At 38.2% G+C, this 23,777-nt stretch overlaps 1 protein-coding gene across 1 annotated transcript in view; it reads right to left on the bottom strand.

Annotated features, from left to right (window-relative positions):
- The window catches only part of LOC107734454 (neuron navigator 3-like), a gene marked incomplete at its 5' end in the record, with an annotated part of 75,796 nt that extends 63,025 nt beyond the window's left edge, over positions 1-12,771 (bottom strand). Inside the window, 3 exons of the mRNA XM_016546426.1 lie at positions 3,030-4,056; positions 8,315-8,463; positions 12,665-12,771. Coding sequence (XP_016401912.1) covers positions 3,030-4,056; positions 8,315-8,463; positions 12,665-12,771 — 1,283 coding nt within the window. The remainder of the gene's footprint in view (positions 1-3,029; positions 4,057-8,314; positions 8,464-12,664) is intronic.
- Between the last annotated feature and the right edge of the window lie 11,006 nt (positions 12,772-23,777).

Genomic DNA, 23,777 nt, shown 5'->3' with positions numbered 1-23,777 from the left:
GGTAACTTCAGGGCTTGTTGAGCTGAATGAACTCATTAAATTATGAAACTGCATAAAACAAAACAGACGTATTCAACAGAAGGTCAACTAAAAACACACGTTATGGGCAGTAGACACGTTGTTTAGTCTTTTTTAATATAGTTTTCAAGCAACATCACTGAAGCTGAGAGTGTTGATGTGAGGAGGGGCAGTGGACGGGTGGTCAACCCACTGTTTTCATGCCAGTGGAAGAAAAATACAAAAGCTCTCTTCCAAACCCACGTGAGCTACCCACCTAGACAGCATTTTTAGGAATCATCACTCCCAACATAAAGGCTCAAACAGCAGGCTGCAAAATTAGACTGCTTTATCTTTGGTGGCAGTATATACTAGGATAAGTAAATCCTACAAAAAAATATTATATTGTATTTAATACAGAAAAATACTGAATAGCCTGATAAATCTGTGTGCTGTATTTTTGTGCCCATTTATTTAATGTAATAAATAAATACATAAATAAACCTAATTTTTTAAAATTGTAGTACAGAAATGAAAATGATCTCAAGCTGACATCTTGCATTTTATTATTGTTGTTGTTTATTTATTTTTGCTCTCTTGGAAGTTTGCTTCTTATGAAGACAGCAGACAACATGGTAGAAAATATACATTTTTATTTAAATAGTGGCAATGGTAAACACTACTATTGCAATTAATTAATTAATTCATTTGTAATTTTTTTGTATGCTTACTTTTATTCAGCAAAGACACATTAAATTGGTCAATGCCAGTAAATACCTTTATAATATCACAAAAGATGAGCTGCTGAAAATTAAGCTTTGCAATCACAGGAATAAATTACATTCTAAAATATATTCAAATAGAAAAAGGGTAATTTAAATCACAATATTGTTATTTCTACTCTATTTTTAATAAATTATGTGCAGCCTTGATAAGAGACTTCTTTCAAAAACATAAAAAATTCTTACCGACCCAAAACCTTCGAACAGTAGTGAATATATAATTAAAATTAAACAATTATACAAAAATACAGTTCTGAGGCTGGTAATGCAACATCCTCAACTCACTTGCCCTTGTCAAGCATGCCAAAAGGTTTGACCCTAGGTGTAGTTCTAGGAGCATGATAACCATGTCGTCTCGCACACCCGTTGAGTGCTGTCGCAGCCCTGCCGGTTTTAAAGTGTCAAGCAAAGCTCTCGAGAGGAAGATCTGCAGTGGTGGAGAGGAGTGTGATAAGGGCTCCAGTTTAAAATTCCATAAAGACTTTAGGTTATAATCCTTATGAGACGGCACCGAGAATGCCAAACACAGCTTTAAGAAAATGCCATCGTCTTCCTGTGAATAATGAACCTGTGGCAGGCCGGTAAGGAGGTAAGTGTGTTTTTATGAGAACTGTTAAACTCTTAAGGTTCAGTTTGTGCAGATATGTCAAGGGTTACTGGGTTTGAGAGCTCTATTTTCAAGCAAAGGATTAAACCAGCTACTGAACATACACAATCACTCAAGGACAAAACCCTTTGACTCATTTTCAACACTCTCATCTTCGTCTTTTATGTCATTTTTTTTTGTCTATCACAGGCCCATTAGCACTCGCTGTCTCTTTAATAAGCTGACTCAAACTGTTATGAATGCCCTCTGCCCATCAATCACATATTCTCTTTTCTGATCCCACGTCCTCTTCCTCCACTATAACCTATCTATTCACCCTCATCAGTCTCTTGGTGAGGACTGAGGGAGGCCACGCCCCTTAAACGAGGCGGTCTGGCAAACAGCTCAGCGGTTCCCACTTGGGCTAATAATACTGTCAAGATGAGACATTTACCCGCTGCTTTTTATTACAAAGCATTGCGTGATTGGATAGGTGATACAAGGGACAGATGATCAGTGGGTGTGTGTTTGTGCATCTAAAAGCTGGTTTGATAATCTATAGATAGATTGCTGGTTCAACATATATTTGCCTGTAATTAACGATGCTTCATGATGCTCTGCCAGTCTCTGTGTGTAAGCAGGGTCTCACTTCGCCTGGTCAAAGAAGGACTCTTGTCTAGACAGTCTATACTGAAAAGGATCAATTCTGTTAACATCACCCCCCACAGTCAGATTTAACAAGACATCCTCCAAATTTCCCGTTCTGCCTTCAAAGTGACAGCAGAGTGAAGAAATTATTGATTCGAAAATGACTGAAACCCGGGTTGCCTGCATAGAAACATCACTGTGCAACATGTCGGAGCATGTGCACTTCCCACCAGGCCACCTCTAAAACATTAATTTCTTTCTAGATCTATCATGCAGAAATGACTTTCCACTTATAAACAAAATGTATATTTTTTTCCTGTATTATTTATGGTGTATCTTTATGATTAGTGATTATGAATTGTTACATTTGGTTACACCCGCTACATTTGGTATCAGAGATTATTTAAGGTATCTGCCTGGTTAGTGGTGTGCAGAATAAGTAAAAGATGAGGTAATTATTCTGGACCTCCTGGGGATGAGGGTTTCATCTTTGCCTGTCTATTGAGGGTAATTACAGAGACATGGTCCTGCTGTCTCATGGATAATGATTTCACAACCCAGAATAGAACCCAGGAACCCAGATCTGTCTGTTTGTCTGAGTCTTGCCCTTTTAAGTCTCTAAGCGTCATTGGACATATAGACCCCAGTAGCCCTGCTAGGACTAGAAGTCAGCTGGGTCTATGATGAGGACATAGCAAGGTTGAAGAATGACCAGCTGGCATCTGAGGGATTTCTGTCCAAAAACTTTAGCTCAGAAATAATTTTATCCAAAGGGACGAAGTACACGGATGACAAGGAAAGCCCACCCGCCATTAATTATCTTGCTAGGGCGCAATGATAAATGTTAAGCAACAGAAGTGGGATCTAACGTACTTTTCTGTGATTGAACATGACAGATCCAGATCTGTAATCATTAAGCTGCAACCCACAACTTCAGCAACCATCATTCACAATATGCAAAGCAAGATATCTGAAAATGCAACAATCATATGCATTTGCATTTAAGAATCACTCACCGATACATGAAGGGGGCGACAGTTGCCGTGTTGGGATGGTTGTGTTGTTGCTGCTGGGGAAGTTGTACTGTCCCATTACCTCCTAAAGCTCCTCCACCACCCAGTCCAGATGTGGCGGATCCAGAAAGTGCTGAGGTACTGGTTGATGACACCATGCTGGTCTTCCGATTCTCATATCCTCCCAAAGATCTCTGCATATATATAGACTGACCACCTTTACTAAGTTTGGTTTTCTCACCACCTGTAGCAGGTACACTAGTTGCAGGTACACTGGATTGGCTTGCTGCAGGCTTGGCGGTTGCTGTTGGAGCCTTCAGACCAGGCTTGGGGATGCTGCTGGAGGCAGGGATTGCACTTTCTTTCTTCACAGAGGCTGCAGAAGTTTTGCTTCCTTTGGGGATGAGGCTGGCAATCTTGGAGCCTTTCTTAGAGGGCTCCACTATCACTGGCTCCTCCTTGGGTGGCGTGCTTGCTTTGCTCTTGGTCTTGTTCTTGTCCTCTTTGTCTTTGGGCTGTGGCAAGGACTTACTGTTGTGGTTCTTGCAGTTGTTGGTCTTGTTTGGGGGTGCAGAGGAGGATGCGGGGGACTTCCCCTGCTGTTTTGAGATCCCGCAGGGTGGTGTGGGACTGCAGGTCCCCTCATCTCCAAACTCCGACAAGTCGTCCTCCTCCTGGAGAGCCATTTCAGCCACTGAGGGTGAGGTTCTGGATGCGGATCTAGGGTTGATGAGCCGGAATTTCTCCAACATGGAGCGCTGGTTTCCGGGGGCTGATTTGGAGGAGTCTGTGATTGGGGGCCGGAGGCGATCGGATGACGAGGGAGGGGATGGGGAAGCGGTTGGGCTGGGTGGCTTGGTGGCCAGCATAGACGAGGTGGCACTGTGCTTCATGTTCATGGATTTGCTTCGCCAGGTCTTTGCAGCAGTGGGAGAGGGGATGGCAGAGGCCAGCTGCTGCCCGCTGGTGCTGGAGGGCACCGAGCCACTGCCGTTCATGCTGCCTGGCAGAGGAATGCCCTTCACCGACTCTATGTCAGAGAAACAGACCAAACAGTGGACACATATGTTAGACTGATATAACTACACCCTAGAAGCAATACAAACTTTGTATTTGGCAAGGAGGAAAATTATGACTACCACAATAATCAAATATTAGCATAAGTGGAAAGATATTGTGGGAAGGCAAAGCGTCCCACAAACACATGAGGAATAGATAGTGCTCAATCCAAATCTTTACTCTGCAATCCCAACGCATACTCAAATCCCAAGCAATGCGGCGATGCACTCAGGCAGAAAATTGGATCCTAAGTTGATTTTGTGGGATTTCAAATACTTTGTTGTTGCCAGATACCCTCTTGTTCTTTGTAAATGCAGTGACATTTTGTGAGAAATCAACACGGCTCACATGATAACATATATAAACATACTTAATCCAATATAAGTAGATCATTTTAATGTGGGGGAAACATAGATTTATCAAGCCTTTGAGAGCATGACAATGCAGAAATCCTTTAAATTACAACTTGTCTGGGCCTTGACTATCAGTCCAGTGACGACAACTTCCAATTGCTAAGCTCAGGGCCGAGACTCAAAATGCTTTACAATTGTAGTGTATATAAATTGAATTGCTTTGACTAGGTCTCAGTGGATTATACATTACTGACAAAAAAGTTATGTATGATATTGTTTTGAGTACCTTGTAAATACAATGCATATGAATACAGTAATCAAACAGTACCATGGTACATACCAAAATACCATGGTACTACTATCTAATTTCACCAATGTACCATGGCATTGTCTCCAGTACTTCTTTGTAAGGGGAATGCTAATGCTCAGAATGTTTTACAGTTTAAGGGCGAATCTCATGCAACTAGCATAATCTTTTATTTTTATTTAAAATAAAATTCTAAAAATAAATAAACAAATCTGCAATGTGACATTATAATTTCATATAATAATTTCTGCTCTAATTCTAATTACTATAATATAAAAAATTGGTATATTGCAGTAATGCGAATTTAATGAGAATCCAAACTGAGAATTATGAAAATTCAAAAAAAAAAAAAAAGAAAAAAAAAAAAAAACATTCAGACACAATAAGGCAATGTGAATTTGAGTCATAAATGTGTTTAACTGTAATAAAAAATAATGTCAAAAGGAAAGAAAGTGAAAAATAATCATTTACACTAAAGACAGACAGACAGACAGACAGACAGATAAAATATACATGAGGACATAAGTTACACATCAATGCTTCTGCTGCCGTGCAACATAACAAAATACAAGTAAATCTACTTAATCTTACAGCAACTCAGGCTGCCCGTAACTTGAAAAATTCTAAACACAAAGGAAGAGAGGAATAGATGGGACTTCATTTGGTTCCATTGAAAATCTAGTAGAGTGAATAGTGATTGGACTGTGAATGAGCGCTACGTGGATCCGGCTTCAGTGCATGTGTCAGCTAAATTAACCCCGTCTTTGGAGATAATAGCAGCTTAAATAACAGCCTCTCTCACACACATACACACACCAGACCATCGAAACACGGTTACCATAGCTACCCTTTTCTCCACACCACTTTATATGTTGAAAGTGAAATACCACTTTGTTCTGGGAAGTCTGATAGGATGCCACACACATTTCAAAACAAACACATTAACAGGTGTGATGACAAACATGGCATTGAAGATTTTCCATCTTAATCCACCCTTGTCTAATCCAGAATGGACTGCATTAGTCATTTTCTTTGCCTCTGGCTCTCATTGTTATCTCTTCTGCCCAGTTCTGATATATCTCTCCCATCTTCGTCACAGGTGCTACTGTATGAAGCTATGCCAAAAGTTCAATGAATGTACCAAACAACACTGATTTCCTTCAAACTAATCCAGGAATTGGACACAGTGCTTTTGAAAGCCTCCTGGACTGAGCTAATGCTAGCAAACATGCTGATTCACTCCAGCAGCCTGTGTGAATGGTGAAATTAGCTTTGTTATACAAGACTATTTAACATGCAAATGTTTGTGCTCACTACCTTGGCACAGGGCTTATAAACAGTGTGAGATTTGCGTCCACAGAGAGGCTTTGTGCTGAAATACGTAGGTGATGGTAACACAGGGTGCTGACAGATTTGAGGTTAAGGATTAAATCAGTTAAAGGTCAAACTCAGGATTATGAAATTTGTATTCAAGCCTGCCATAAAATGAAAGACTACATGCTAACTCTGTTCCAAAACCTAGTGAGCTGCCTAGTGGGCTACAAAGGCAGCATCCTTACTGTCATGAAACTCCAAAAGTGACTGATTTTGAACATTCTGTGTAGGCAGCATGAAGCACAAATGAGACTCAATTCACAATTTAGATATTAGCATGTGGCTAAGCTAACAAAGTTGATACAATAATTAAAGAACCGTGAACATGTGAATGTGTTGTTAAATTATTGAAATATTTACTTCAAAAAATATTCTAGGTCAAAGGAATTTGGCTGACAAAAATGTGTAAATCCCTGATCTATTTAAACAGGGACAGCCTGAAATCTAAATAACTGTTGTTAGAAATTATGCTTTAACAGCACGTTTCAAATCATGAATAAAATTCTACAACAATCGTATCATGAAAATTGGTGATTTGAAAACAAACAGGTGATTTGCTCTTTTAACTGTACGGCGGGACTTCTATTCCTACAGCTAACATTTTGGATGTTTAACTGTCTCTTTTAACTGTAAAGTGCAACAAAAGTCATGATTGCAGAAATGCATTCTGGGATAGCCTCTCCTATGAAGGATACAGAACATGTGATACTGCCTTAATGTGCAATCACATTTATTGTTGTTTTTGTAGGCAAAATTCAGTCACTTTGGTAGAAATCCACACAATGTTCAATGTTGAACGAGGGCGATGGATTTCTTCCTGCAGATTTGGCAATGGGTTCAAGTTGGTCACAGATTAACCATGTCGACCAACAGAAAGATGATTGGTTTGAAAGCTACTCATGTGTGAATTTTGCTTCATACATCGCTACACCATCAACAATATACAACTGACCTGTTTTGCCTGCAAAATTTCACTGTGATCGCACCTTTCGAATTTGGCCAAAACATTGTATCTCACACAAAATAATTTTTCTGCCTACTGCTTGGAACAGCTTTTGTGTCAACTGAACACCTACGATGCCTTGAAATGCTAGGTAGGCAGCTCACTAGGTTTTGGAACAGAGCTCTATTCTCTCCCTACCAGCCCCTCCCATAGTTTCTCCAGTGCGGCAGACGTTTTGGACAGAGGAAAACGGAAGATGAGGGAAAAAAGGCAGATGGGAGTTTGCTTTTCTCATCTGTGGAAGTATTAGCGCAGTAGCCCTGTAAATCAAGGTTTTGAGTAATGTTAGGCCCGATGGAAAAGGGCAGGAATAGGTTTCGAGAGAGACGTTGCATATTAGGACTCTCTGATTCATCAAAGCTCCCGTCTGCCATGTGAGACCCTCTGTCTGGCTTTGTGTGTACTGTCTTGCCCTCTCCATAACCAGTGTCTGGGAACACCAGCATCTGTGCTAAAGTCCGGTATAAATCTAACTGGGCAGTACAGCCAAAACAAACAGTCTGGGAGGGAAATCGGTTACGTTTTGTTCACTGATCGCCACGGATCCTTGCTGTGAGGGGTGAACCAGGGGAGAAATACGGGTCACACGTCTGTGAACTCCCAACCCGACTTCAATCGACACACTCCATCAGGTCTAGTGCAGATTTATGAAGTAACCAACTTCAAACCTGTGGAGATTTACACACTGGTGGCTAAATAGCCATGTGGTTTTATGAAGTCAACTTTGAATGATGGTTCGGCTCTGACAGGAAGATGAAATCTGAAGTGAACTCTGAATAGGCTGGCTCTGACAGGAAGATGAAATCTGAAGTGAACTCTGAATAGGCTGGTTATGTGGAAGAAGTAGAAATATAACATGAACGTCATCTCCAAATATATTGGAGGAGGACAGTGAAAGCCGATGGCAGATCACCGTTTCAGATGTGAATAACACACCAGAGAGGAACCACAGTGCAATATTATACTTTAATTTCCCAGGAAATTGTGTTTTTCCACAGATTTATGTCATTATGAAAATGTAATAATAAATGCATGAGGGAACCACCTCAGAGCATCCTGCCCTGTGCCACAGCGCTATTGTTCCTGTGATAGTGGCACCATCTAGTGGATAACAGGATATAGTTGTTGCTGTTTCATTTGAGTAATATGCAGACACCTTGATTTAAACATTAAGATTCTGTTTATTGCTCACCTCTGTCGTTGCCGCTAGCATATTGCAGTGGTTTGCTCTTGTCAATACTGTTGAAGCTCTGGCTCCTTCGGTTCAGGTTTGAGGATCCGTGGGCTTTACTACTGCTACTGCCGCTGCCTGCAGCGGGGACTTTGGAGAGACCTGGTAACCTGTAACACACAACACACATACTCATTAGTTTGGGTTTCAATCACAGGACTTTATTAGATATGAACTGTGCGAGCTTACATTATATCTCTGATAGACACACATACAGACCACCTGGGTTATTATAGTTAACTAAAACTAAAACCATAAAAATCATATATATTCAAATATCAAATATTATACAGAAATATAAAAACCTAAAAATAAAAATGACAAAATTCAACAAAATTACTAAAACTAAAAGAAAATATAAAACTAAAAACATTTAAAATATTAATAAAAAACTATGGAGTATCTAATAATTCATTAATCTATTCATTCATTCATTACTTCCTTCTGTGGACACATTTGACCTTACAGAAAGGAGCAATGTGAAATTGTATTTATTTATGTACTTATTGATTTATTTATTTACTTAAGAATTTATTCTTCATCAGCTGTAAAGACATTAAATATTGTGAATATTTACTTAAAATAGAGGGTAGTCATATATATTCAGCTTGGAAAATTAGAGCTCTGGTAATGCCTTTTGACAGAAAACACACTCACTTGTTCGACAGTGAAACATACAAGCCAATACATGAATAACATTTAACATAATGATTTGACTAGTGTCTTCTAAAACAGCTAATTTTTCAAAATGACAACACAATAGACATCTCTTAATTGCTCTAAAATCTGCAATAAATCTTGCCTGAAGTGTGTGTGTGTGTGTTTCTTTGCATTGTCTTATGCTGTATTCATAATATTGATGATTTAATTGTGAACAAAGCTTGTTAATGACTCACGAGTGCCAGTTTTTAATTGGTAAGCATGACCTTGTGACACATCAGCCTAACAACGGCTCATAAACATGTTGCGGGGGAACAAAACAGCAGCAAGTTAACATTCTTTGACATTGACTCTGTTTCTTACAGCTGATTCAATTTCACACCAAACAGAGTTGTTTCACCTTACTCCAATCTGATTATGCCAATAGCCAATTGATTTTAACAAATCAAACTGATGATCTAATAAAGACCTAGTTATATTTTATATATCTGAAATTCCCATCATCATTTGAAATTCTCATCACTGATCAAATGTTTTGAAAAGTCTTATCACACAGAATCAGAGCAAATAGCTTTCCGAGAAATGATGGATTTGAGAACGATGATTCAGGCAGTTCAGGTGCATGTCTCATCAAGCCTCTAATGACACTGCTTCATCACTCGCTTATTTCTCATCAGGCACTTCTGCTTTTCCCCATTAACCTGTTGTGCAGACCACCATAATATGCAAGCTCTGATAAAGCATATCTGATGATTTTTCTCAAACAGGTTATTTTGGTGAAAATTGGGATGGATATCAGTGTCTCAATTGAGGTCGGGGTCTGAATGGAAGTCATTTAGACGTTAGACGTTTTAGTTTTAGCAGGCCCACACAGAATCTGTGTTCTTAGAGAGTGCTGCAGAATCCTGCTGCGCTTTGTGTGTTTGTTTATTAAATATTCTGACTAATTTCATCATGCTTTTATCTATCAGTAAGACTGCGTTACTCTCAGCTGAATGTAACACATTTTATCATGTTAAAATCTGCAGAATTCTGCAGATTTTTCCGCTAAATTTACAGTGAAAACATCAAAAGTGAGCAGATTCAGTTTGGTCTGGTTCAAAGATGCAGGCAACATCTGACATCAGCATTTATTAGACATTTGGTTTTCTAATTTGGTCTTGAAATGTTCCTTACACTATGATTTGCATAAATATGTATCATGTATACATTCACAAACACAAATATGCCTGTAGAGGATACATTTAGTGCTTACCAGGCATCTGAAGACAGAGAACGTTGCTAAAATAGACCTGAATTAAAGCTGTGGTGTATAATTTTTTTCTGTGCTAAAAGACTTTATTCTACCCCGACTTATATTCAGAGACAAGTATGACATTTATAGGTTGATTTGCCTGAAAAATCCATGACACTTTCAAAGCATTGCTCTTTTTGAGCATCCCAACCAAGCCGACACAGCAACACACTGGCTCAACCAATGGCATGAGTTGGGGGTGGGACTATATGTTAATTTGACCAATAAAAGGGAAGCAGAAATACTTGAAATGTTCTTTTTTTTTACCGTTTGTTTGATGACACTGGTGGCACAGACATATATTCTGCTTTAAAGTCTGAATCTGAGGTGGTCAGCTCCAAGACCAGGTCTTTGGATCTGTTCTTGTTTATTTTAGGGTAATAATTAAAGTGTCAATGGGGCTCAGATGAAAACCGGAGTTCAACTGTGAAACATCTCAACTTTTGAATAATCACTGAATTTTAATAACGCTTCACATCTTATCCAATCTGTGTCCTGCATGCATAAAAAGGCCTTATGGAAGACAAAATCTTTCAAATTATGCCTATTAAAATGTAGAGCAGGATGTTTAAGGATCAAATAAGACTGCTTCTGTCATCTCTTCTTTCCAATTGAAGTAGACTGAATATAACTGACAGTTTTGGATTCTAGAGGACATCTAATATTATGCATTATTATCTATCCTGCTTTCCTTCTTAAGAAACAAGATTAAAGGTTATTACAATGTTCTATCTAACCAAAATTACTGCACAATAATTATGTGTTGAATTGATCAATTAGGCCTCAGACATAGAGTTTCGTATGCATATCTCTGAAGAAACAAACAGGAGTGTGTATTTTTTTTGTGTAAATGTATATGTGTATTAGTGGCCTTTGAAGCCTCATGTCAATTCAATTTAATGAGAAATAAATACATGATATTGCTGAAATTAAATGAACACTAATTAAAAAACTGATTTATTCATAAATGATAAAATTGAATAGAACCCACCATCCTATCACTGGAATATATTAAATATTAATTAACTATAATTAAAAACGTGTCTTAAATTCCTTAATTAGTGATCATTCATTTGTGAACCCACAGCCATCCAAGCATCAAAGCCATTACTCCAGTCTTCAGTGTCGCATGATCCTTCAGAAATCATTCTAATCTGCTGATTTGGTGCACAATAAACATTTCTTATTATTATCAATGTTGAAAACAGTTTTGCTGTCTTTTTAGGATTCTTTGATGAATTCTAAGAGTTCAAAAGAGCTACATTTTTTTTTGTAACATTATAAATGTCTTTAATTTCACTTTCAGTCAAGTTAATGCCTCCTTGCTGAATAAAGGTTTTAATTTCTGAACTGACCCCAACTTTTGAATGGCAGTGTATAGTGAAGTCATCTGGGAGAAAAAAGTGTCTAAAAAAAATGCCATTAACAATTCATCAATTTTTACGGTTTACTCTGAAGATTTTTGATATAAGATTTATCTGTTTTCTGGTGCCTCTAACCCAGGCATTCTCACTTGCAACCACCAATAAATCTAATTTCTGATCCGATTTCCAAAAAAGTTATGGCCAGTTGTGCAGCCCACTGATAATATTAGGTGTGAACGCCTCTCTGCATCTTTATGCTGCATCTAAACATCTACATAATAAAGTATACATTACATCTGAACTTAGGATGAGACCAGAGTCTAGTATGAAAAAACAATTCAGGTCACTGACCAAATGAATGTCTACTCCTAACATTTGTATATCAGTGCTTTGAGAGAAGAGCCCAGATCTCAGATACTTCAAAGAAAACTGCAGGCACATGTTGTCTTTGAGCAAATAATGCTGTCTGTCGAACCCTACCCATCAGGCTGTCAGTGGAGTAAGCACTATATCATACATAGTGTCCATCACATATCTCACATAGTTTGGCCAGGGGCTGCTTGAAATGCTTTGCCAGCACAAAGCTTCCCACCAGCTCTGAGATGAAGCAAATGCTTTCAGGGCCAAACAACTGCTGCCTGGAGCTTGAAACGGCAAAAACCTCAGAAATAAACCGCATTCAAGATCTAGGTTTCATCCAGCACTTTCTGCATCCGTTCATCTTGAATCAACCAAGCTATTCAGTTCAAAACCCTCAGAAAAGCTCCAGAAAGATTTTTGAAATGTGAAAAAGCCAGACTAAAGTTGAATTTGAAAGTTGAACGGACACCATCAGCAAGCATTTCTATCATATACCACTTCCATCACCCAGATCTGTTGCTACAGCTTTTAACATAAGTAGATTGGCTTTCCCAGTCTCTAGCCTGAAGGTCTGCGGAGAGTTTCAGGTCGCAGAACAGAGCGAGAGCAGGCAGATACAGTTGAAGACTCTACCTTGTGTTTTTCTTCTGAGGGGCTGCTATTCCACTGTGACCTGGTGGACTTGTATATCGTGCGGTGAGACTGTAAAGAGGTAGTGGGAGAGAATGAGAGAGAAACGGGAGAGAAACAGAGGGAGGGAGAGAGAGAGGAATGAGGTTAATGATTGGATATAATTTTTTTTTCAAACTGTGGCATCTTTCTCTCTAATGCAATAAGGGCGGCACTTAGCGAGGGCTTGGCGCACACATGCAAACACAAACAGCATGGCCTCTGTGCGCGCCTACTCAGATTCACATGACATGTCACTCGTCTCAAACCACAAGTATGTGCATTTCCTCCAACTGTCCTGCTGTTCTAAGCCAAATCACAATCTTCATAAACCTGTACCTTAAAAAATGTGTTTGTATGAATACAGTGAGAGCTTTATTCTCAATACTGGTGAATCATTGATCGGTTTAGATTGGCCTCCACAACAACATATAACTCAAAGAAAGAAATCCCATTTGACAGAGAAGATATTCATGTTGCTCCAGTCACAATATTTAAAAAAAATAGACTTATCCACACACCCTCTTTCACACACACACACACACACACACACACACACACACACCTCTTTCAGGAATATTTTACTTGAAACCTGTATATACTGTGGCCACTGTTTATACTGTTTTCTGTATATATGTATAAATAAATACATAATTATGCACTGTTCAAAAGTTTGGGTGAGTAAGATTTTGCATATATATTATACATTTACTGAGCAAGGATGCAGTACATTGATCAAAAGTGACAGCAAAGGCTTTCAGATTTTAAAGGTATTTTTACATATTCGCTTGAACTTTCTATCCATCAAAGAATCCTGAAAAAAAAGTATCAGAAATTAGTGCATTAATATAGAATTCAATACAATATTATATATATATATATATATATATAGTTTAAATTGCTAAAATATAACTTAATTAAAAATCAAACTAACTAAACTATCGGTTCTTGCTACAATTTATAGTAATATTTTCATGATTTCTCAGAGGTCTGGTTTCAAGTATAATTCGCTTGAATTGGTGCTTCATATAACATTATCTAGAGTAATAAGTGTGAATGATAAATCCCCTGTGATGTTTGTACTGGCTACTGTATACAGACCACCAGGGCACCATTCAGACTTTATCAAAGAATTTGCTGATTTTCGTTAGTGCTGGCTGTAGATAAAGCCTCAATTGTTGGTGATTTTAAAATCCATGTTGTTAATGAAAAAGATGCATTGGGATCAGCATTTATAGACATTCTGCACTCTATTGGGGTTAGACAACACATGTCAGGACCTACTCATTGTCATAATCATACTTTAAATTATAATTTAATACTATTACATGGAATTGATGTCAATGGCGTTAAAATTCTGCAGCAGAGTGATTATATCTCAGATCATTATCTAGTCTTGTGTTTACTCCGTATAGCTAAAGCTGCAAACTCAACTCCTTGTTACGAATATGGTAGAACCATCATTTCTACAACAAAATACTGCTTTGTAAATAATCTTCTTGACTTGTCTCAATTCCTCAGCAAATCCAATAGCTCAGAAAAACTTGATGGTATAACAGAAACTATGGACTCTCTCTTTTCTAGCACTTTAGATACGGTTGCTCCTTTATGCTTAAAGAAGATTAAGATTAAAACAGTCCGACACCGTGGTATAACAAGCACATTTGCGCCCTAAAGAGAGCAGCCCGGAAAATGGAGAGCAGCTGGAAGAAAACAAAACTAGAGGTATTTCACATTGCATGGAGGGAAAGTACTTCTACTTACAGAAAAGCTCTGAAATGACTAGATCAGCTTACTTTTTGTCTCTTTTAGAAGAAAACAAACACAACCCCAGGCATTTATTCAATACAGTGGGTAAATTAATGAAAAATAAAAGCATCAACAGGCACAGACATTTCCCAAAAGCACAGCAGTAATGACTTTATGAACTTCTTTACTTCCAAGATCGATACTATTAGAGATTCTAACCATGCAGCCATCAGCTGAAGTATCGCATCAGATAGTCCACTATAGATCCCCAGAGGAACAATTTCACTCATTCTCTGCTATAAGAGAGGAAGAATTGTATAAACTTGTCAAATCATCAACAACATGTATGTTAGACCCTATTCCAGCTAAGCTACAAAAGAGGTGCTTCCAGAAGTCATAGATCCTCTTCTGAATATTATTAATTTGCCATTGTCATTAGGATATGTCCAACAATCCTTCAAAGACTGCACCAACTAGACGGCCATCGAGACAAGACCACGGGAACCCGATAAGTCCTCTGCACAATCTGACCTGTGTTGCAGCCTGGAATTAAACCACACCATGCTGGTTTCGTCTGGCCAGAGGAGAACTGGCCCCCCGACTGAGCATGGTTTCTCCCAAGGTTTGTTTCTCCATTTCTGTCACCGATAGAGTTTTGGTTCCTTGTCACTGTCGCATTTGGCTTGCTTAGTTGGGGACGCTTCATTTCTGGCAATATTGTCCGCTTGATTGCATAGACACTTATTGGAAGAGAGATGAACTAGATGATGACATCACTGAATCTTCAATGAACTGACTTGAACTGAAAAATTGTTTGAAAAAGTTTGTTATTGTCCTCTTGCATTATTATAACTATTTTGCAGTTTGACACTGTAAATCTGTATTGTATAAAGCTCTATATAAATAAAGGTGACTTGACTATATCAGCTATTTAATGGCTTCAAAAGTAGTTCAATCAGATTTTAGAACTGAAAAAAAAACAAAAACAATTACATACCTTATATTATGAAAGATATGCATTGTGTATGTTTTAAAGGTTTAACCATGAATATATAAGTAGCATATGTAGAATACCTACAATTACTGTGAAAATACATACTGTAATGTACAAGACATTAGATATGCTACCTTCAAGTGAAGTCTTATCCATTTAGCTTATATGTTTGGCCATTAGTACCATAGATGTGACATGTAAAGTTCATGTAAAGCCTGGAGGCTGGAGTGGCTTTCCTGCAACACTTGATGCATTACTGTAATAAACTTCATGCAAACATGTTTTATAGCTGTTTAGGTGAAAGTTCTAGAGGTTTCTGAACTGATCTCTGTAAGGGCAGAGATGACCCTTGCCTGAGGCTGGGATGAATGAGTGCAATTTGTCAGATCGAATATATATGCTGGATGGAGGCCCTGCCAGTAGGACTTGTACTTACAACACACACACACACACACACACACACACAGACACACACACACACACACACATAAAACAAAGCACAAGCACCCCAGGCCAAAGCACAAAACACAGAACAGTTGGCTATACAGGTCTCAAATCTCTTTCTCTCAAGCCACTGATGGCTGATTGACACTGGCTTTGTTCATTTTGGGTGTGCGCTTGTGTTTGTCTATGTTTAGATATGCTGTGCTAAGCTGTTAATGTGCCTTGACAAGCTTTATAGCAGGTTTGTAAGCACTGCGTGATGGAACGAGAATGTCTGTGGATGGATGGAAGTTGATTAAAGTCAAAGTATGAGAGAGAATGAGAAAAAGGGGATGTCCAGTTTTAAATGGTTCAACAGTTACAGTAGGAAGACCTCCATCTAAACTGCATCTAGGTGGTATTACCATCTGCCATGCTGGAAAACAACAGCTCATTTGAGCTTAAGATCATAAATAATATTTGTTGCTAATCTAAAGTGGTCTACCACCAACAATCAGCCTGACCAAGATGGTTTACAAGGTCAAAACCAAGTCTAACAGATGGAAATCAAGCTGATCAACCATCTACATCATCTTGGAGCAGCTAAAGATCATGAATGACCAGCTTAGACCAGCAGAAAACCATGTAACACTTGACGCAACAGTCATTTGATTTATGTTTCTTTGGTGTTCCATGCTAGATAACCCCAACCACATTGAAATTCAAATATATTCTGATTGGCTATGATTGTGTAATGTGACATCTAGTTAGGACATAAGATAAAACAAGCATCCATCTGAATTCCAACCAACAAGATTCTTCCAAAAATGTCCTTCCAAAAGCTGCCCATAGTGAAAGAGAGGTGGGTGTGTATCCTCAGAAGGAGATCATTATGACCACCATGAACGTTTTACTTTAACAAGTTTCTACGGCAAGTGCGTGACAAGGAGCTGGCTTATAATTACAGACTCCCTCAGGTGAAACCCGGAGGTGTAACAAAGACTTCACCAGACTGGGAGAACGAGAGGAAGACAGTAAAATAGGGAGGCAAGACAGCAGGTTAACAAGCATTATAACCAAAGACAGCTCCAGCGAGACACTAACACTGTCTTTCACTCTCTCATTCACTCTCTCTCATTAGAATGTGATCATGTCCACATGATTAATGAGGCCCATCGTTTCTCCTCCAGCTCAAAGAGGAACTCAGCTGGGACAGGATGGTTGAAAAAAAAAAACCACCCCTAACTCTACAACTTTCTTTCATTTCCCCTCACAGTCTAGCAGCATAAATGTATGACAGTGGTAGGTCTGACAATCTCAAGAATAAATTTGTTGCCATGGGACATTTAGGCACACTTCACAGTGAGAAATCACACACAGAATAACTCCGCCAAGGTCACTATTCAGAACATATTAAAATTAATCTAAACAATAAGGTTTAGTAAGGATTGCAAACTCACTCACTACAGTTTCTCTAATAGAAATAAATAAATCTCAAGATTAGCCTACCTGCTCAATCTAAAAACATCAAAATGATAAGGATGCGAATGAAATGTACTTAAAAAAAACTGTAACAAACTGCAAAAATGTACACAACAATGTAAACTGCATTTGTAACATTAGCATTGTGACTAATCAGTGTCTGTTCTGAAAATACCTTAATTGCATTATAATATACAGTAAAGTACATTTGCTAATTATTAGTTTCTTATCTTTATCTTAGATTAAGTGTCATATGTGCTATGTAATGTGCATGTGAGTGTACACACACACACACACAGACACACACACACACACACACACACACACAATCTTACCTTTAAAATGAAAAATCTTTTCTTTAGCAGTACTTCACAAGTTCTGTTGCAATAATACTGTAATACTGTATGACTTCCCACAGCAAAAGACAGGAAGCAAAGAATGACCACCCTCCGAAGAAGTTTTAAAACTAAGAGAAGCTCAACAACCCATAAAAGAGTTTAAACTTACCTCCCGAGAGAGAAACATCTCATTTTCAAAGCAGAACAGACAACTTCCAAAAAAAGGAACTAAGCACCTACATTTAAAATGTAACACTTTGGACCCAGAATAATGATCAAATCTGGAGGGACACAATAGCCTCAATACACAGAAGAGCACAGACCAGAAACTTGTGCTATAAATGATAAAAAAAACCTACCAAAAACTGAACAATAACCATATGGTTTTCAGTCAAAGTTCCTGTGTAACCAAGATATGTAACACGGTCAATACTACTATACCTATTTCCGTCAACCTTTCTCCCATATAACAATCGGCTCTTCCTGTCCTGTGAGTTGGGGGCAGGCAATCGTGAGCATGAGACCACCGAGTCGAGCCGTTCACCTCGGGACATGGTGCGCTGAGAGGGAGGGATGATACTTCACCCCCCATATCTTCCCCAGACCTAAAGGCACCGCAATGTCCAGCTATCCCTCTCTCTCTTTCTCTCTCTCTGACCGTCACTCCAGCAGGTGTTGGCTATAGAAAGCTTGGATCTCTAAAACTGTAAATGGGAGCATTGCTTATGGGTAAAACCAGTCAGTGTGTGCTATAAAAAGCTCACCCCTCATTCCCAGGGATCTCAGACAGTGTTGTATTATGGTATTTAGATCTTTAAAATATAACAGATACCCAGCTGACTGGGTGTTAAAAGGGAATTTCTTATACCATGTTCTAAGTAGTGCTAAAAGTTATGTAAATCTATGTATTTTCACTAATCGCAGCAGAATAAATAAATAAATAAATAGATTGAAAGTGAAGGTAAATTTATTTATTTACCTTTATTTAACCAGCAAGTCTCATTGAGATTAAAATCTCTTTTACAAGAGAATCCTGGCCAAGGTAGCAGCCATACAGTAAAACACCATTTTAAAATACAACAAATACACATTAAAACAATATTTAAACATAATATCCTCTCAACAAAAACAATCACAAGCCTCAATTACCAATCTCTTTATGATGCCTCTAAATTCACCAATAGACACAAATTTATCAAGTTTTAGATCTTTTTGCAAATTATTCCATGCCCAGGGTACATAATACGAAAATGCAGTTTTCCCCAGTTCTGTACAAACTTGAGGTACGTTAAAAAGCAAACACTTGGAAGAGAGTAGCTGGTAACTGCCAGAACTAAGACGGTTAAAAAAGAGGGTACAGAGATAAGGTGGAAGTTTACCTAACATTGCTTTATAGATAAAAATGTACCAGTGCTGTTTGTTTAGTGATGTCTAACCCACCATCTCATATAAAATGCAATGATGAGTACGGGATTTTGCATTTGTAATAACACGTAATGAAGCATGGTACACTGAATCAAGGCTCTTTAAGATGGAGGAGGCTGCATGCATGTATACTATATCACCATAATCAAGCACAGTTAAGAAGGTAGCTTCTACAAGTTTCTTTTTGGCATTAAAAGTAAAGTTATATTTATTTCTAAAATAAAAGCCAAGCTTCACTTTGAGCTTCCTGAATAAATTAGCAATATGGACACTGAATAAAAGCTTATCATCAATCCAAATTCCTAAATACTTGTAAGAGGATACTCTTTCAATAATTTTACCATCAAATGTAAAAATATTAAGATTATCAAGTACTTGTGACTGAGCTTTTGAAAAAACCATAAACTTTGTTTTCTGAGAATTTAAAACTAATTTTAAGCTCACCAGAGCACCTTCCGATGACTGAAAAGCAGTCTGAAGCTCTTTCACCATTTGCAACAAAACATAGTGAAGCATGGAATACCGAATCAAGGCTTGTTAAGATAGAGGAGGCCACATGCATGTATAATATATCACCATAATCAAGCACAGTTAGGAAGGTAGCTTCTACAAGTTTCTTTTTGGCATTAAAAGTAAAATTAGATTTATTTCTAAAATAAAAGCCAAGCTTTAGTTTGGGCTTCATGATTAGATTAGCAATATGTACACTGAACAAAAGTTTATCATCAATCCAAATGCCCATGTACTTGTAAGAAGGTACTCTTTCAATAATTTTACTATCAGATGTAAAAATACTAAGATTATCAAGTACTTGTGACTGAGCTTTTGAAAAAACCATAAACTTTGTTTTCTGAGAATTTAAAACTAATTTTAAGCTCACCAGAGCACCTTCCGATGACTGAAAAGCAGTCTGAAGCTCTTTCACCGCCTGTGTTATAGATGGTGCAAGTGTATAAATAATAGTATCATCAGCATAAAAATGTTTTTTTGCTTGAATGTTATTACCTACATCATTTATATAAATAGAAAACAAAATAGGTCCCAAAATGGAACCCTGGGGAACCCCCTTTAAATATATCAAGAAAATCTGATTTGTACCGAGATCACGAGAAAATTAAGTCGTTATAACGAGAAAACAACTCCCGTTATGTCGAGATAATGAGAAAATTAAGTCGTTATAACGAGAAAACAACTCCCGTTATGTCGAGATAATGAGAAAATTAAGTCGTTATAACGAGAAAACAACTCCCGTTATGTCGAGATAACGAGAAAATTAAGTTGTTATAACGAGAAAACAACTCCCGTTATGTCGAGATAACGAGAAAATTAAGTTGTTATAATGAGAAAACAACTCCCGTTATGTCGAGCTAACGAGAAAATTAAGTCGTTATAACGAGAAAACAACTCCCGTTATGTCGAGCTAACGAGAAAATTAAGTCGTTATAACGAGAAAACAACTCCCGTTATGTCGAGATAACGAGAAAATTAAGTCGTTATAACGAGAAAACAAGAAGGAAAAAATATATATTGCATGGCCGCTTAGAACTTCCGTAGATTTGAGATCCTCCACATGAACACACTGAGTTCGATCTACCAAGTAATTTCTAAACCAATTCAACATCCCTGGTCCGAAACCAACACTGATAAGTTTGTTTAGCAGCAATTCATGATCCACTGAATCAAACGCCTTGGATAAATCCACAAATAATGCAGCGCAGTGCTGTTTTTTATCCAGGGCACCAATAATATCATTTATCACTACCGTAGCAGCAGTAATGGTACTATGGCCTGTTCTAAATCCAGATTGAAAAGAGTTTAAGATATTATTATCAAATAAAAACAGTTTTAACTGTTATGGTAACTAATGGTAAAGACATCTACATTGTTACAAAATGATTTCTATAAACCACATCAGCATATTAGAATGATTTCTGAAGGATCATGTGACTGTACTGTATATAAGAATATCTTCTCACTGGCTTTTGAATGGAATGTCAGAAAAACAGAAAAATTATTTAGCACCAGCAACTTGACTTACTCAGGACAGTGTAAGGAAGACCATTTTAACCATTATTACACAAACATAATCAGCCAGCAACCCATTTTAACACCTGTAACCCCAAGCCAGTAAACGTTTGAAGAAACACTTCCTAAATGCCATACAATAGCTTCCTTTTTACCCGACTGTCTGGAGCTGGACAGAGAACTAAGACAGTTATCTGAGAAGACTGCGTTTACAACATCCTCCAGGACTGCGGCCAATCTACAGCCCTCCTGGCCCAATTCTGCTCGTTGATGTCATTTGGTGTGTGTGGAATGCTAAAGTGTGTGTGTGTGTGTGTGTTTCAGGCTGGCAGTCCAAGGCCCTCTGAACACCTGTCACTGCTGGATGTGAGTTGAGAGAGCTCCCACAGGCCCTGGACAAGAATGAGGGGCAGCTGTTGTCTTTCTCTCACTCTCTTTCTCTCTTCTCTTTGCACTTGTGAACGCTGACAGAACAGAGAACTCAGCACTACAAAACGCACACTTGTGCTTTTCTGCCTGTCCCACACACACGCAAATGCATTCTGGGTCAGATAACGTGAGCCAGGCTGTGTAACGCCACTCATGTGTGGCATCTCCTCTTCATATCTGCTGCTAAGATTACTCATCTATTTACATCACAGTCATGGCCTTCCTTTTTTACCGACACACACACACACACACACATGTCTGGTCAGCTATCCTTGTGGGGACTCTCCATAGGCGTAATGGTTTTTCTACTGTACAGACCGTATTTTCTATTGCCCTACACCAACCCTACACCTAAACCTACCCCTCACAGGAAACTTTCTGCATTTTTAGATTTTCAACTAACTTCTGTCTGTATGATTTATAAGCTTTTGTACCCGTGGGGACCACAATTTAGGTCCCCACCGTGACACGAGTCCCCATGAGTCTGTGTGTAGACAGGTTTAAGTCCCCACCAGGATATATAAACCAGTACACACACACACACACACACACACTGTATACAGAGGCGTTTACTGTTTAAATGAGAACATTGCAGAGACTATCTATTGTTCTTATATAGAAATATTTATAAATACTATAACCTAACCCTAACCCACACCCTAACAGAAAACTTTCTGCATTTATTTTTACAATTTAATAAATGAATGAATGAATGAATAATTACTTTATTTTGATACCATTATTACAAACAAGGATGTGCCCAAATGGAAGTTTGTCCCAAATTTGTAAACAAACACATACACGCTTTTATCTTATTCTGTCTTACTGAAGTTATTTACTAACAATATGGTTGAAATGTATATATGTGTATATATGCCATGTATTTATATGTTAATGATAGATATGTTGTGTACTTGTCAATAAACACTTGTGATGTCGCCAAAAGGTAGAGTTTTTGTGATTTTGTCAGGTTTAGCTTACTTCTGGGTGCAAATTTGTCTCCAAAATATGGTAGGTACACATTCACTGTTCTCTTATTCTGTCTTACTATATCTACAGTACATCTATATCTATATGGTTCCAAAAAAAGATTTTATATATATATATATATACAGGTGCATCTCAATAAATTAGAATGTCGTGGAAAAGTTCATTTATTTCAGTAATTCAACTCAAATTGTGAAACTCGTGTATTAAATAAATTCAATGCACACAGACTGAAGTAGTTTAAGTCTTTGGTTCTTTTAATTGTGATGATTTTGGCTCACATTTAACAAAAACCAATAAAATAAAACCAATAAAAAAAACATTTTTAGTGAATAGTTGGCCTTCTGGAAAGTATGTTCATTTACTGTACATGTACTCAATACATGGTAGGGGCTCCTTTTGCTTTAATTACCGCCTCAATTCGGCGTGGCATGGAGGGGATCAGTTTGTGGCACTGCTGAGGTGGTATGGAAGCCCAGGTTTCTTTGACAGTGGCCTTCAGCTCATCTGCATATTTTGGTCTCTTGTTTCTCATTTTCCACTTGACAATACCCCATAGATTCTCTATGGGGTTCAGGTCTGGTGAGTTTGCTGGCCAGTCAAGCACACCAACACCATGGTCATTTAACCAACTTTTGATGCTTTTGGCAGTGTGGGCAGGTGCCAAATCCTGCTGGAAAATGAAATCAGCATCTTCAAAAAGCTGGTCAGCAGAAGGAAGCATGAAGTGCTCCAAAATTTATTGGTAAACGGGTGCAGTGACGTTGGTTTTCAAAAAACACAATGGACCAACACCAGCAGATGACATTGCACCCCAAATCATCACAGACTGTGGAAACTTAACACTGGACTTCAAGCAACTTGGGCTATGAGCTTCTCCACCCTTCCTCCAGACTCTAAGACCTTGGTTTCCAAATGAAATACAAAACTTGCTCTCATCTGAAAAGAGGACTTTGGACCACTGGGCAACAGTCCAGTTCTTCTTCTCCTTAGCCCAGGTAAGACGCCTCTGACGTTGTCTGTGGTTCAGGAGTAGCTTAACAAGAGGAATACGACAACTGTAGCCAAATTCCTTGACACGTCTGTGTGTGGTGGCTCTTGATGCCTTGACCCCAGCCTCAGTCCATTCCTTGTGAAGTTCACTCAAATTCTTGAATCGATTTTGCTTGACAATCCTCATAAGGCTGCAGTTCTCTCGGTTGGTTGTGCATCTTTTTCTTCCACA

This window comes from Sinocyclocheilus rhinocerous, unplaced genomic scaffold, assembly GCF_001515625.1.
Source record: "Sinocyclocheilus rhinocerous isolate Xijiao unplaced genomic scaffold, SAMN03320098_v1.1 scaffold5484, whole genome shotgun sequence".
NCBI classification, from domain to species: Eukaryota; Metazoa; Chordata; class Actinopteri; order Cypriniformes; family Cyprinidae; genus Sinocyclocheilus; species Sinocyclocheilus rhinocerous.
The sequence above is the reverse complement of the archived record's forward strand: the minus strand, read 5'-3'. Positions and strand labels throughout refer to the sequence as shown.